This window comes from Indicator indicator, chromosome 1 (assembly GCF_027791375.1).
Source record: "Indicator indicator isolate 239-I01 chromosome 1, UM_Iind_1.1, whole genome shotgun sequence".
Lineage (NCBI taxonomy): Eukaryota > Metazoa > Chordata > Aves > Piciformes > Indicatoridae > Indicator > Indicator indicator.
In genome coordinates, this window is record NC_072010.1 from 66,032,929 (window position 1) to 66,050,164 (window position 17,236).

General features: G+C 39.9%; 1 protein-coding gene across 1 annotated transcript in view; it reads right to left on the minus strand.

Moving 5' to 3' along the window:
- The window catches only part of RASA3 (RAS p21 protein activator 3), a 95,706-nt gene that overhangs the window by 23,103 nt on the left and 55,367 nt on the right, over window positions 1-17,236 (minus strand). The window contains exons 5-7 of the mRNA XM_054381381.1: window positions 10,665-10,745; window positions 7,874-7,946; window positions 3,357-3,436 (exon numbers count right to left, since the gene is read on the minus strand). Of these exons, the coding sequence (XP_054237356.1) occupies window positions 3,357-3,436; window positions 7,874-7,946; window positions 10,665-10,745 (234 nt within the window). The remainder of the gene's footprint in view (window positions 1-3,356; window positions 3,437-7,873; window positions 7,947-10,664; window positions 10,746-17,236) is intronic.

The window sequence follows — 17,236 nt, forward strand, 5'->3', positions numbered from 1 at the left end:
CGGCGGTGAGGCTGACAGGTCGGTAGATCCCAGGGTCCTCCTTTCTACCCTTTTTAAAAATGGGTGGGACATTTCCTTTCTTCCAGTCACCAGGGACTTCACCTGACTGCCAGTGCTCTAGCTTTAAGGAAGATTCACTGTGTTAAGCTTATAAATTTGTTGTACCTAAACTAGTTCTGTAGAGATACTCAAAACCTGAAGGCAGTTCTACTGCCTCATATAACCTGTGCATTTACTGAAGGCTACACAGTTTTTTGGTACACAGTCCCTCATGTTTGGGAAGTTCTGGTATGTATCTCTAGATGATACTACTTCCCCTTCATGTGCTTTTTAACATTAGGATGTAAAACAACTGCACTAAGATCCAAAGTAGAAGTACTGGTGTGTAACCTGGCATTTGCAGATAAATGCTGCAGTATCCAGCAAGGGCTTCAAACTCCAGGGCAATTGTTTCTGTACATATTTTAAAGTTTCCTTTGAGAGGCATTTTTATTTTAAAACAAGCACAGCTGAGAATTTTGCAGCTATGTTGCAATGTGCCTTAAACTTCAGGGGAAAACCAGATATATAAAGAAAGGCATAGCGTTCCAAATACTGAAGATTTGTAGAAGAGCAACTTTAATCTGGATAAAGTGCAAAGTCATCTAGTTATGGACATATTTACACAACTTTCCCAGTCTTAGGTGAGTCACAGTTGGCTTGTCAAGGAATGGCTAATGACAGTCCTGCTAAAGGTTTATCCTGCCTAACGCAATTGCAGAGGATGTCACTTTTAAATCCTCTGAGTCTTGTATCTCTCAACAGTATCTCATGCATCAAGTTTCATACACCAAACATACCATTGGCTCACACTGCATGCCTGCTGGGTAAAGTTCTTCAAACTCTGATATTTTGACAGTATTTCTGCAGGGCAAGAATCCCCAAAAGGAAAAAAAAAACCAAAACAAACCACCTTTGAAAGGTCAGTCTCCTCTCCCTTTTCTCCTTATCTGGCTGGTTAATACCTTGCCAACTAATTCAGACAGCTAAAAGCTGCTTCAGAAGGAGAGGAATCTTCTGAGAAGTTTATTTACTCATTGTCAAACTTAAAATTTATTTACATATTAACAGGCTACTAGTTTCTAGTTTGTCCAAATTTTCAAATTTTCCAATTAGACTTTTGAAACACAGGCAGCCAAAGGGTGTTCCCCCACAGCAAATTACAGATAAAAATCTGTGCAAATGATCTGTAGGAGAGGAACTAACGACTCAAGGTAGACCTCACGCTGCACAATAAGCAAAGCAAGCATGCAAATTCTGACATCATTTTGTGTGCTTGGAATACAAAGCATAAACAGCATTTTAAAAACCGTAATTCACAGATCTCTGAGTCTACAAGATTACTGCTTCCTGAGCTTTGTGAAAAACAATTATAACAAGTAGTATTCTGAAACTAGTCAGACCATAGTCATAGAAAGACAGAAACAGTAGAGGGGGAGGAGAAACAATGAATTCACCAGAACATCTGGTCTCTAAGTGTTGATATGCCCTGACTGCAATTTCCTACACCCACTCAAAAAGAAAAATTTTCATAGCTTTAGAGAGAAATCATGAGAGACTAAGTCTCCTCTTTACCCTGTGGAATGGTAATTTTTCTCAGGAGAAAAAAAAAGAAAACAAATCCCCAAACCCATAAATTGTATGATCTTGTCCAGAGGGCACAGGGGCAATCTAACTCTGACTAAACAGACCGGAGGAAGTGAGTGGGGGTGGAAGAGGAACCTGAGATGGAAACAAAAACACTCTTGTTCTGTAAGGACAAAACCTCTGAGCAAAGAGTTTGCCCAACCAAACTAACACTTAAATCTGCTTCTGCCTTTTTTTGTAAATGCTTAATCTTTTCCCAACTATTTTGCAAGCCTCTTCACAAAACAGTTATCTTTACCACACTGTAATATATTGGTTTTAAGGAATGAAATACTTCTTCTGAAGCTCAGCCCCACACACATTATTACTGCAGTCATTTGTCCAGAAAATATACCAACTAAACCAACTGTATAATTCCGTTTAGACCAATAGGTCAAAATAAGAATCAACTGAAATACTAAGCCGTGTGTAAACCAATGTCCAGGGTCCCCTTCCAGTCACAAAACTATTAGAGAATCTAGATTTTATGTAAAATCAATGCATGGTTGGGCATCTTAATTACAAAGACTAAACTGGGGCTCCCAAGGCACTGCTCAGTTGTCCATTTCATCACATACATCCCATGGGATATGGGACACATTACTTTACACCTGGCTACAGCATGCAAAACTTTGAAGAAATATGGTCTGGTACTAGGACTAAGCCATTTGCTGTGCTGCACCACTAATACCATCAAAGCAGCATGGCACTGAATGGTATTGTTCCCCATTGCAGGTCTCCCTTCCTTTCCTTACATCCAATTGTGCATCTGAAGGTACTAGGGAATGTTTTGGGAGGTAAGCAGTCACTGCCTCTCTTGTGGGAATACCTGTGGAAGAAGGTGCCACCATTCTCCCTCAACCTTTCCTTCTCTGAATCCTAGCATAAAGGAGAGGGTTATTTCTTACCACCTGACGCAGGTAAGTTTTCAGCTACACTACATCCAGGTTACCAGACAGCTTAAGTCTGTAAGTTTCAATGTATGTGACTGCATGATGCACATGATACCTTTAGGTTTAGCACCTGCTATTGTTTCTTCCCCACTCTTTCTATTCACCTGCCCCATAGACAGGTCTGATGGGCCTACGCAGGTTTTAAAATAGTACTAAGTCCATGGCAGCTGCTGGGGCTGTTTTGTTTTTGAAATCAGAGTACCTTCTTTCCTGTGCAATAGATTTTACATGTATAATACCCAGCCTTACAAGAAAGTCTGACAGGCAAAAAAGAAGAGAAATTGTCTCTGCCCCAGAGAAACACTGAGTCGTTACCTCCGAGGAAAAAGGGCCTTACATGGGTTGCAAAAATTAAAGTGATAAAAGAAAACACTCTTTAACAGAGAATGTCACAGAGCTTCTGGGCTCTCTTGGGAAACTGAAAGGGGAGAAAGGGAGGAAGGAAGGAAAGCAGAACTCAGACATAAAAGGCTGTGCTTAATGACAACCACACATTAGTATACACACACAGTGTATATAGGATACCAAGGAAAATAACAAGGATCTCTCCCATAGCAAAACATCAAACATACTCAGATGAGATCTACAGAACAACAGAGGTAAATGAACATACAAATACAGCAAAGATGACTCATCCTAGTTTATCAGCAGTAAACTTGTCACTTTAAAAACTGAGTCTGCTATGAAACTGCACAACTTTGACAGACAGCCTTATTAGTATAAAATGTTTTATATTACCTAATCTCCATTTTGTCAACTTCATCAACATCTTCAATATCAAAATGGGATTTCTTGTTGTAGCTACTGGGTCTCGTAACCTAATAAAAAGGAGGAAGCTTTAAGAACTTGATCTGATACAAAAGCATTCTGATGTTATTTGCACAAAGCTCTGGAAGATTGCAGCCTTTTTATAATTAGCAGTGACTTCAGTCACTGATTCTGAAAACATTCATGCATGTGAGTAAACATGTTGACTACACAGATTCCTGACTACACAAAAGTAGTGGTTACACAATCACATCTGAGGGTAACTAGATACTCCATACTTCCTTTACAGAGGCAACTTTAATATTACTAGTGTACTTTGAGTTTACATTGAGAAAAGAAAAAAAAAACATGGAAAGGAGTACTACTTTTATAATTCACCTGGGGAATGAAATTGGGTTTTGAATAAGCTGTACAACAGAGGCACTCAAGAGGAGGGAAAAAAAAACCCCAAACCCAGATTTAAAAACATTTTACAATGAATCCAATTAAAATCGGGAATGCTGCCTGTCCTGATATCCTGGAAGCCAGTACCATGCCCGTACAAAAAATACCAAGCAGATCCATTGTCCAAGAGGTGCTACCCTGTGTTATGCATATTAGAATATAGAAGCAGGTGCACAGTTCACCAACCATATTTGCAGACTGATAAAGAGCAAAGCATGAGCAGAAAACGGGGAAGACAGCTGTAAGCATGTAGAGCATTAGAAAAGTTTTTGCACAAACATTTCTTCAGATGTGTTTTCTAGTGTGATTTTAAAGAGACCTTGATGGTTGTATTTTTGTAGAGTGTTTCAGAAACTTGAGAAAAAAGCTACCCCACCCAGATGAAACCACAGCAGGAACTGATCAAACGTGTCTATGATACATGAGTTCAGCTCTTGGTTGCACATAGAAGCTGAACTTTATTGTAGGTTTAAATATGCTTGTGGCTTAATACTTCCCACTCAAAAACCGTTGGGTTTTTTTTTTTTTTTACTGTAAACTTGACTTCTTGGTTTTAATTGTACTTCAAATGCAGATGGTACAAACAAGGAAGTCAAAGATAGAGCTGCACAAGTGGAGAGGAATCTGTGTATGTATGAGGTAAGCATCACTTTTGAGGCAACACATAAAAACTAAAAGGTACTAGGTAGCACTGGAGACCAAATCCTCCAAGACTGATGGAAGCAAATGCACCTTTAAGCCCAAGAACAAGGAGGATTTAAATGCAGCCTACAACTTCAGCAGCTCAGCACAAATTTTCTCACCCTATCCTTGCAACTGTCTTCTCTGTGGCTTCAAGAAATTATCTTACATAACTGTAAATGACATTTTCTACTATTGTGAAGCTAATGGTGCAATTTTCAGTAAGAAAGCAAACTTAAATCTTTTATTACCTGTAACATGAGTTGTAAAAGAAAAAATAAAAATAAAAAAATTTATAGCATAGGTGCACCTTAGAGCATGTTAAATAAACACTTTTCTGGTAAGTTTTGTTGGAGTCAACCTGTATGTGGTCTCACTGTTCATCTGTATGACTACTCAGTGTGCAGATTAATATAGCTCAAGAATGGTATTCTGAAAAAGATAGCTGTATGAAGTTTGTCTGTTCCAAGGGTGGAACTGGAGATGAAGGAACTCCCAGTCCACAATGCTGAATTAGCTGCCTTGTACCATTATACAAAAAGAGGGGAACAAGTCTGCTGTGCTGGTCCCTTCTTTTAAGCAAAGCTGGCAAGCCATTTATCAGCTGATCTTTTTTGTTTACTGTTATTATTCAGCACATGCAGGTTTGCAAACAGGTCCCCATCATGACCTTCTTCAGTTTCTACAAGAGGGCCCTTTTGCTGTAGCTGCATATAGAACTCTGAGCCCTCAGACAGTGCTGCAGCTGAAGCAGTGGTGAAAATGGCTCCTAACCATCAGGTGCAAGTTTCGGTCATAGCACCCCTTAAACAAGCCCTTTGTTTCCCAAACCAATGGTAAGCTATTTGCCATATAGGAAACTTAATCTGTATGACTTTTTGGGTGTAGAAATGAAAGCACCTCTTCACTGCCTTTTACAGATCAGCTTCTTTGGAGGAATAGCCAATAACTGTGCTAGCAGACTGCAGGAAAGCTGATGAAGCTGTTTGGAAGCAGTAAGAGACACTAGTGTCAATGGTATGGACCTGTGCAGCTCCAAGGAATCAGAACACTCCATTAGCTTGCAACAGCCACAGGTCTGCCCACATCTCCATCACTGTGCTAGCAAACTGCAGGAAAGCTGATGAAGCTGTTTGGAAGCAGTGACACTGCTGTCAACAGCATGGATCTGTGCAGCTCCACAGGAATCAGAGCACTCTGGTAGCATGGGCCAGACACAGGTCTGCCAATGTCTCATTAGTGAATTTATTTCCCAGTCATAGCAGTTCTACTGAACCTTGTTCCTTGAAGACATTTAGCCTGATACGTGCTAACTACTCTCAAAATGCTATAAATCCATGATGGCTTTGTCTGCACTAAGGGTATGTTTATGTTTCAGAGTTCTGGCTGATTCAGACATTTCCCAAGCTCTGCTTTTACCCACACAGAAAATATTTTGCTCTGAGTTAGCAGAACAACTGGGGCATGAGCTTGACTTCAGGTTTTGCTTCTGCTGATACTTGCATGCAATCCAGCTCTCAGCATAAAGTCAAGCTAAGTAAGTCTCCAGCCCCCTCCACAACTCCAGCTTTAAGATGCTTTCTGTTTCTCTCCTTCCTCTCCCAGTATGGCATCATCTGCCAAGTTCAGTGTTTAATACCAAATATTCACTGATTCTGCAGCTCACAGAAGGCTGAGGAGTCAGAAAAGTTAGAAGTATTGTGGTTTACAGTCTGAATTCCTGGGTTACACTCTCATTGAAAAGCTCTCACTGACACATGGCTCCAGAACTACCTATGGTAAGTAACTAAGGTTAGTTTATTTACACATAACATCACTCCTCTGTCATTGTCAAGGGCCACACCTCTGGATAAAGTGACAGACTGAGACCCTGGACAGCCTAGAGTAAATGCACAAGCACCTCAGTGCAGTCTCAGTGCTCAGTACCATGGCATCTCTCCCTCACCAACCGTGCCCATTCTACACCTCCACACAGACTCATGAAGTCAAGCAAACAGGCACAAAGGCTCACTGCTAGTGGAAGTTAAGTCTGTAGGGAAGTTATATCCTAGGAAGAGACTTGTTGGGTTAGCAAAGGAAAAACTACCTTAGATAGCTTTCCTGGCCAATCCTCAGGTTGGGATGTACAAAAGTGCTCCTGCCAATAAAGAACTTGCTGTGTCTGTTCCTCAGTTCCAAATCCATTACATTAATAAGAGCACTTTTCTGCTGGTGTGACAGACCTTAGGTTAGGCAGTACAACTGTCAGCTTCTGGGCTTGTTTGGAGGAGGAAGACAGCAATAAGCCCCTCACTGGCACTGCCAAGAATGACATGTGCACTTCAGCTCTGCACACTGCAACCACGCTTGTATGGCTCCACTCCCTCTAGCTCTTCTTCCTGATGTGGCTGCCTGTGCCCCTAAACTGATTTAAGAAACCATATCCCTAGGTGCCATCCCTATGTCAGCAACAATTTCTAATGCAGATGTGACCTGAATGATGCAAGCTGTATGGGCAGAAAAGGCTTTTGAATTGTATACCAACTGCACTGCACTACTCTGGCTTTCCATCAGCTTCATCATACCAGATATGTTCTTGGGGTATCTACCAAAATAGAACAGTTAAGCACAGACAAAGACTAAGATGTCCAAGAGGAAAAGAAAATAGAAAGATACACATACTTTAGAAGACATTATGAAAAGTTTCAAGAGGCATCCAAATTATAAACACATGCACATATATATGTATGGACACACCACAATTACAGCTACTCCTGCCAGAATCAAAATGAGCACTTCTATGAAAGTTCCTTCATCTTAACTGGACTTCTTGAAAATGCTCCATATTAAATAAAGCTGTGGAGGTTTCACCCACTTGGAGGAAAGGCACTGGTATTGCAGTAGACTGGTAGACAGCCAGAACATCCAGTTCAAGTGCATTTTCCTCTACAGTTTTCAGTACTCCTAGGAGATAGCCTTCCTCCCACTGACTGGGAAAGACAGGGTGGAGCAGCTATTAAAATATAGGCTAAAGGAAAAAAAAAATCTAAAAAAAACCCCAAAACCCCAAACAAAAAACCCCAAACCTCCCATTTTTAACTATCCTTTTCCAAAACACTTCTGAGGTGAGTTGCAATGGAGTGTAAAGCCTGCTGCTCAGAAGTGCCCACCTTGAAGTTTTTCCTACAGAACACCTAAGCTGAATCATTCAATATACTGCTTCCTTGGCAGATGCTGGTCTGTTCCTGGGTACTTCTCTCCCTTGCACCATGCTTTCAAACAGTCTACAAAGAAGGCAGCTGGCACAACATGGAGCAGGATACTGTGCCAACCATCTACAGGATAGTATTTCAGCTTATCACCCATTCCTTTGAAATACCAACCTCAAAATAAAACACTTCATCAAAATGTGGATTGTTGGTCTTCTTTTTAACTTTAGTCTTTTTGGCTTCTGATCTGAATTAAGGAAAGAAAAAACAAAAATGGAGTAAGAAACAACATTAGCAGAAGCATGATCCTAGAACAGAGCCACTGAGGAACAGTCATCCACTTGATTTATCTGATAAAACTGGAATGCCAAGTGGCTCCAGCACAGCAAGGCATAAACACTCTCACACATTTAAGAGAGGGATTCATTCCATGCCTATTTCTCTGAAGTGTCAGCAATCACAGTTTGTTATCCTCTCTTAAACACAAGTCCTTGAACCCCAGTTCTGTCACTTGCTTGATCCAGTCAAATCTTACATCTGTACAAAGCAACTGGAAAAAACAGGGCTCTGAGTAGCAAAATTTGGGGGATGGTGTCAGTCTTGATGAAATTCAAAAATTCCTCATATTCTAAAAGTACAGGAGACAGGAAGGCTGACAGAGCTGTTGCTGTGTTTTATATTTCATAATCCTGGCCTCAGGAATCAAATAATGCTTTTCAATGACATTAAATAATCAAAAAACCCCAGAATTACTTCCTCAGTAAGAATAGTTTTATTGATACAATACCACTCTTTTCCCTGCAGCCCCAATAGCAATTAGTTAATGGTACTTTGTTGAATTATTATGAGCAGTGCTGAGCAGAAGTCTCTCAATTTCTACTGCTCCGTAGGAACAAGGCATGGCAGACCTCCTTCAAACCACTCATTGGGCAACAGGCCTGACAAAGCTCAGTACTGCCCATTCATTCTCTATGGGTAGTGCCACCTGCCTTTTAGAATACAGACATCTAACTGCTTTGCACTAAGCTAGAGCCAGCCAATGCATTTCTGACAGGCCAGCCAGCAGCTGTTTGATGATTTCCGAATGTTATGAAGATATGCTTGATTTGCTCTTGTTACATACAAGTGAAAAGCTCTGTGTTGTCCTGTGTCACCAATCTTCCCCTACAGCTCTGCAGGCACAGATAAAACAGACAGATGGAGAGGCGCATCTGGAAAACTGACCTACTAATCATTTCATCCCAGAATCTATCCCTCATTTCTCATGCAGCAAAGCAGCTTAGATAGCCAGTAACTGCTTATATTAACCACACAATTCTGTGTATTCTTTTACAGAGGTCACATAAAGCTGGGTCTAATTCCCAGTGTTGCTACAGGCTTCCTGTGTGACTGAAAGGGGCCAGTCCACACGATAGAATGTTTCTCCATCTCTAATACATGCATAGAGACAGGAAGGTTTGGTCCGGAAGTCTGATGGCTCAAAGTACAAATTGCACAATGAACAGCAGCACGTTTGTTGAACTGTAGCACAATAAAGCAGCTTTCCTACTTTAAAAGGAGAGACGCTGAAAAATCCAGAGAGGAGAATGATGTACAGATTAAGAATATCCCACTATTCCTAGGAGGAGCTGAGAGATAAGAGACACTAATCTCCTCCAGGACATCGGGCAGATTGCCTATCCCATCTCATCAGTCACACTTGCCAATCAACCTCTTTACCGATAAGCCCATCTGGGAGGGGAGTGGGAAGCAGGATGTAGAACGGGAGGCGATTAAGGCAAGCACAATTATTGGGCAATTACAAAGCAGTGGATGGGAACAAGCTGCATGCTGCTTGTTAGAGATAGGAAGCAAGTCTTCTCCCCCCACCAAAAGAACACATAGGAATAGGATGAGGCTATACTCCTTACTCTGATGAGAAATATGTTATCAGTTGTCATACATTATTTGGACTGGGGGACTGAGGGAAGCAGGCAAAGGTGTCCTTGAATGTCCAAACTTACAAGAGTTAGTCAAAAATCTCTTTACAGTTCCACTAACAGTCACCCATTACCATCTGAAACAAGTTTTAGTCTTAAAACAACAAAGTGTAAAACTCAAATACACAGCTCACCAAGGCATAACACACCTAGAGAGAGATGAAGAACACACACCAGTCTCAAAGATTCCTCTGCATGCAAGCTAAATATTTGTCAGGAATGCATGTTACTGATAGTATTTTCAGTAAATTGTTGTGAATCATTACAAATAACCCAAGCTACCGAATCTGATTCTTTATGTTCACAACACAGCTGTTTTTTTCTAACATGACACAGACATAAAAGATGATTTTAGATAAGCAAAAACAAAACAGTCATATCCAACAGCATGGGAATATTTTTTTTTATAATGGAACATGAAAAATTTAATCCCAAATTTAAACTGAGGAGTATTATGCAGAATCTCACTACTACAATCTCATTCCAAATGTTACCCATGCTATTCTGTCCACATATATCAAATTACAGGATTGGGTCACCTAGGGCTTCCAATTTACAAATTAATTCGCTACTTCTTGAAAGTGAAAATATTCACATACAAATGTGCATACTATGCAAGGCGTTGATGTATTCAGCTTTTTCTTCTGCCTCTGCTCAAAATTAGGTACGAAATTTGCTCATAAACTGGCCCCCAACTGTGAGGTGAAAAGATGCACAAATTAAGCCTAACCACAAATTACATACTCCAGGATATTCAAATGGTTCAAAGATTATTCAGACCTTTACATAAATCAAAGCTGAAACAAGCCTCAAATTACTTACTCTAGTATAACTCTCTAAGTTCATACATGCAATCACCAACACTTAACATATTCTTGTGGTGTCTAAATATTCCCTTCTGTCCATCTAGGAATGCAAATTTCTAACAGACAAAGGAAACAGAAATCATCCTTATAAAATGGAAGCCTTATAAGTGCAGTACTTGCCTGGAGGGTCCTGCTAAGGTAACGGTGGCATACGGATCACATTGTCCGTTCACAATAGGCAGCCCTTGGCACTCTAAAACTCTAGAAAATAAGAAAACGCAGACAAATCAATTAAATGGGAAAAGACTGGAGTGAAAATAAAAGCAGTGCATTTTTCATTTTGTTCCCTTTTCACAATACTGTACACAAGGGAATTGAACTGTCACTAAGCACAAGCCTTTAATTTATACCTAAACATGAAAACACATTTCGGTCTTAAATACTAACTTTAATGAGGTAAAAAATGCTGTTAAATTACAGCAACTTTAACTCAAAGGATTCATATTATTCAAGTACAACAACTTAAGGCTCATTAAATACAAGTCTGCTGTCAAGATGGGAGCTGTCAGCACTTCAAAATTTTGTGACAGCTTATTCACCAAGAAACATAACCAGAATTCCCTCTGTAACAAAAGACTCAAAAACCTACAAAGACAGACCCCAGCAGCAGTCAAGTAATTTATCAGACTCATATTCATGAAGGCCCCAGTGCTTCTGATAAGGTTATTCGTAAAGGTGAGTTAACTACAGACTAGGAGACATTATGACAGCCATGTTTCTCTATACAACTTTTAAATAGCAAAATTGAAGAAACACATTCAGCAGCTCTGCACTGAAGAAGTCAAAGAGACAGTGGAGGGACAAAATAGAACAAATTGGGTTTTGCTGAAAGCCACTGTGAGAAATCTGCACTTCCACACTCTTATTTCAACATTTCTTTATTATCCAACACAATCCCCAGAAACAGTGAAAAAAACCCCAACATTTCATGTTTCACAACTTAAAACCTACTGAGGAATGCAGCACCAATTGGCAACAAAGGCAGACAAGCCAGTTGCCAGGACTCTCCCTGCTGAAACAAGCTCTGCTTCCAACAGAAAGCCTGTTTGGCTGATGCATTTACACAATTACAGCTGGAAAATTTCAGTGAAGACAAACTCCTGATGCTATTTGAGCAGGTGAATAGTACTATACTTGCAGTGTCGATTATCTTGCACATTTCTAGGTGGTATATAAATCAGCAAAAATACTAAGATCCATTTTACTGCTTTGAGTGCCAGCAGCTTTGATACACACAGAAAACGAGCAAACAAAACCAAGGAAAAATTCAGTAACAGTTACATAATTTTATCCACACAGCAAGTAATTTGCTAAAATATGATGTGGACTTCAGATACAGCTTAACTACAGACCTACTATTTTTACTTTGCGTCAATACATGATTTTTTTTTTTTAATACCCAAGGAGGTACAATCTAGGTATGTTCACACACTACTAGAAGCAAACGAAGATTGAAGATCACACTAAGGGGACACACAGAGCCAGCTGAAGTGATACATTACATTCATAGCTGGATTCTCACACCTATGATCCAGCAGAATAAATGCTAGAAAATGTGCTTAATGCAGCCACCATTAATGCACTCACAAGCTCCTCATTTGCATAAACTCTATATGCATTTAGTTATTAACCTAGATGTAGGAAGAACTATGTGAAATTTAATCAGAGAAAGCATGTTCAGAGAGAGTATGGTTCCTGTTTTAACAAAAGCAGTCTTTTCAAGGATATTCACACAATGAAACGTGATCCCAGACACTATGATCTATACTGCAGAGCTTATAAACCACTACACAATAACATGGCAGATTAATCTGAATGAAGGGAAGTGTAAGTCACCAACACACAAAAATCTGCATACCCTAACTATACACTGTATACAATGATTGGATCTCTTCTGGTATTGCCAGACAGAAGAATTTTTAACATTTTCTGTTGACAGCTCTCTGTCATTATCATATCAGAAACGGTTAAAGACGACAAAGAGTATCATTAGGTGGTTGGAGAGAACACAGCAACATAAATGATTGGGCACTTGCATCTTAAATTGTGTGTGCTCTACAAAACGTATGAAGAATAGGACGACTTACAATGGTTTGTGGCTCTCCCAAGTTTTGTACTCTGCAGCTTGGAAAACAAGTTATCCATTCATTAATGGCTTACAAAATCATGAACGGCGTGAAGAACACTTCCTCACAAAACAAGAATTAAGCAGCACATAATGAAGTTACCAGACAGCAGGTTTAAAATAAACAAAAGTAAGTACTTTTCCCACACAATGTTTAATGAAATTGCAAAACTTACTGCCATGGGATGTTGTGGAGGCCAAAAGAATACATGGATTCAAACCAGGACTAGACAAACTCATGGATTGTAGGGTTGTAGAGAGCTATAAAATGGTCCAAAAACCTCCCCCAGCTGAGAAAAGTTCTAATTGCTGATTGAGAAGGGTGTAACATTAGAGCAATCATACCATATTTGAAATATTACTCACCAGCAAATATTACAAATGTTAATAGCTAGACTAGAGGGGCCTTTAACACAATAGGATAGGTTTTACGTACTTTGGAGGAAAAAAACCCCAGCAAAACCCACAACAGAATGCACAGATGTTCTCATACAGTCATGATGACTTATAAGTAAGACATTCCTTTGTGTGCAATTGGAATAAGAAAAGCAAAAACAACCTTGAAAGAAACAAAATGTGGGAAAACAGGAAACAGATGCTGATGTAAACAGTATCCTAAGCCTTTCAGGTAATTTAAAAGTAGCTATTGTTTAAGGATGTTGGAGAAAGCAGGCAAAAGACTGAAGACTTAGGATTTTGGGAAAGGAAGGCTATGTCTGGAGAGAACATCATTATGCTTCTTACATCCTACCAAGCATTCCAGAGAGAAACAATAAAATTCAACAAGGCACAGGTCTGGTCCACTCATATTAGTACACCCTCATTAGCTGCAGGAAACTAATCTTAGAGCTGCTGTAGTTAATGGCCATTTTCTTCTGTCATACGGAAGTTGCTAGGTAAATTAACATCCCTTCTCTCTCAAACTGGTACCAAAATACTGGCTTTAATTGGCAAGCAAGAGAGCTAGAACAAAAATGACAGCTACTGAGAGACATGATACAATGGAGCCTCAATTCTGCCACATGCGTATCACAGTATTAAGACTGAGTCTGTATCTGGATTAGATACAAGAACATACAAAAATAAATGCATAATAAAATCATAATTGGGGAGGGGACACACAGCACACTGGAAAGCAGTGAATAAAACCAGTAGAAATTAAATGCCTTTGCTCTAATAATCTGTAGAATTTATTTAACATATGTGTACTAGATACCAAAAAAAACCCCTTAGCAATCAAGATCATTCAAGAATAACAAGGCCCCAGAGGAAAAATGTCTGGTGGCTGCTAGAATTTTTCTGCCCAACTAGTAGTTTCTGATCACTAGTTGTCTCAAGCCCAGTGGAGGAAAATTGAGCCATCCCTTGGCTGGTCTGGGTTAAGGTTAGTGCTGGGTCATATAGGGAAACTCTTAATGCAGCTGCCTCGCTATATTTTGGTTGTGGTTTATAGAATGAACAGGTTTCGAGGAACAAGACATTTCAGTTTTCAATGTGGTTCATGACCAAACCTTCACAAGAGTAAATAAGCTACGGAAAATTGCCAGAGGGTAAAAGAAAACCTCAAGCCCAAACACAGCATGAACATGCCCTCTTGCCTTTAAATTACATGATTATAGAAGCTGAAAGGGAAATGGGGGAGAAGAGGTGTTTTTTTTAGCAGGGGAAGAAAATATTTTTTAACAAAGACTAAGCAGCTTGCCTCTGACAGTACAGGCATTCCCTCTGCCTCTAGAGCTGCAGGCTGTAATCTCCGAGACACCCCCTACACAATCATACTCAAAACCAGGCTTAATCCAGGCAAATAACATGAGAATGATTCAAGCTTGTGGGCGTTCCACACCCCTTCCTTGGAGTTACAAAAAATATTTAAAAAATTAAATGTTTTCTGACTAGTTCAGGATGCACATGTGTCATCAACATCCTCGTGCATCAAAATGGACAACCAACCCAAAAAGGAACACAGGGAAAAGAAACCAGAAGGGATCTAATTGTTCTTAAAATACGTATCCATATTCGCTGTTATTGCAGATTACATCACTTCCAGTGCACCTTGTCAGGCTCAGTTCTTCCCCCATTTTCAGCCTAAGACAGGGAACAGTCTATCGCTCCCATTCTCTTTTCTCAAGACCATGTTTTCACTGTGATTCCTTAAAAGAAAATAAATATATCTTTTTGTACATAATCTTTCTTTGCATCACTGTACATAATCCATGTATTTTAATTGCTTTCACATACATACTGGGTTCCTGGATTCAATTTTAACACTTGGCAAGTTTACTGACACAGCTTATTAATGTTTTATTTCCAGTGTTGTTCCACCACCTCATATGTGTATTTTTTGGCTGTATTCAGGCTCTTCTCTATGTCATTTCAAAGACAATAGACTTCCTCCCCACTGCTTACTCCAATCACCTAATTATCTCTTGAACACTCAGTACTTTGTGTGATAAGCCTGACCAGACAGAGGAAGATCATCTTAAAAGCAAACTTCGTGGCAGATTTGTCAGAACTGTCATCAAAACAATGTATTTTTGGTTTATATTAAGTACTTGTTTGGTAAGTGCTAGGGGGTGTGACTTACTTTAAATCTCTCAGAATCTTTTCTCACCACCCCCCACCATTTTTAATGCCATTGAGATAGGGTCATCTTGTAACATGTACTGTGCTGTCTTGTCTTCTAGGGGCAATGGAGTACCTCTGAATAGGTTCCTTTCATGAACAGGCTTCTCAGGAAACAAAATAATGCTATTAATCTTTAACTTCATAACAGAGTAGTCCAGTCTTTTTTTCTAATTTGACAGTAAAGTGGTGTTTCTCCTTTCTTTGCCACATTCAGTTCATTCTTAAATATCTTTTTCTTTCAGTGCAGCCTTGCATCACTATCTTGAGTTCCTTACTCATTCTCTGTGGTTTAAGAGAAACTTTGGGGTAATGCTGCATGATGGATTTCCATGTGCATCTTGGTCAACCTTGCATTTGTAGCTGGCACATGGCAGCTACTCTCAGACCACTGAACTGACTTGCTGTTTTCCACTGCAAGAAAGTTCCCAGACCTCCTTCTTACTCCCTTGATCTGCACATGGCTAATACCTTGACAAACCAGTCATATTCATCTGTTTTAGGGGGGGTTTGCATCAATATATGTGTGTCCAACACTAATAAGCAGAATGGCACTACATTTAGCTCAGAAATTCCTTGAATCATAAGGTTCTGGAGGCCAAGACAGTGTATCACCATATGACTACTCTCATAATTTTTTGTCTCCTACCAGACATACTCTGAGACAGTGTCTGACAAATGTTACTTTTGAACTACTGTTAGTGAACCTTCAGAAAAATCTTGCGTGTTCTCTTCACTTACTCAAAGTAAACTGCTGGATCTTCATTCAGAACTTAACATAAACATGACCCTTTTTTTTTTTTTTCCCCAAATAAGATGATCAAGTGGTCTGTTTCTTCTGGAAAAAGGTAAAACTTTTCTAAATTTACTCAGTCCTGGTTTCAGTTACACTCTGATTCCATCAATGAAAATACCAAGATATAATTTGTCGCAGTCTCCTCAAAATTTCTTTACCAATCCATACTCTGGCTCTGCCTTGCTCCTATCCCCAGGGAACAAGAAGACCAGGAGACTATATCCATGTACCAAGTCAAGCCTTCGTCCTACAGATAAACTTTTGAAGCTCAGGATCATGCCCACTCCCAGTAAGTGGACTCTAGTAAAAGATTTCAGAAGTACCTATTCCTTGACAAATGATCTACTTATATAAAACAAAATTTCCCATTATTCTTCTGACCTGCATGCTTTTTGTACTTGGAACAGAGCAGCTTCCTCTGAAAGTGGTTCTAACCTATTGGAAATTTCTCACAGTAATGTGGCCTGCTTCACCTTCATTTTTATGTCCCACTCAGATACAAAATGTTACAGCACTGTGTAGTGTCTGGTGCCCACAGACCACTTCTGGTAAGAACAGATTAGGGAAAGGAAAGGATGGATATTCAAGCAGATATAGTCATAATGAACAATATATGCTCTGGCTTTATCATCTCAATTTTTCAAAGTATTTCTCTAGTACCGTTTTTTCAATTTCTTCAGGAAACCTGAAATGAGAGTCTTTATCCAAACCTCAGGTCACTGCTCCTCTCTGATCCACCCTTCCATTTCTTTTACCTGTCCCCTCCCCCCCCCCCCCCCCCCCCCCGGAAAACCACTCTCCTTTAGGAACTCCAGCAGTATCCTGTCTTCTTTGGATGATATCCTCATCCTTTTTCTTTACTTTTTTTTTTTTTTTGGGGGGGGGGGGGGGGCATTGCAGGGTGGGAGTGAACAAGCATATTCTTCTTTATGAAAAGAAAACCCTTCCCATTCCCTTAAACTTCTGAGAATCACAGAATGTTAGGAGTTGTAAGGGACCTCCAAAGATCATCCAGTCCAAGCCCCTTGCCAGAGCAGGATCACCTAGAGTAGATCACACAGGAACGCATCCAGGTGGGTCTTGAGTATCTCCAGAGAAGGAGACTCTGCAATACCCCTGGGCAGCCTGTTCCAGTGTTCTTTCATCCCC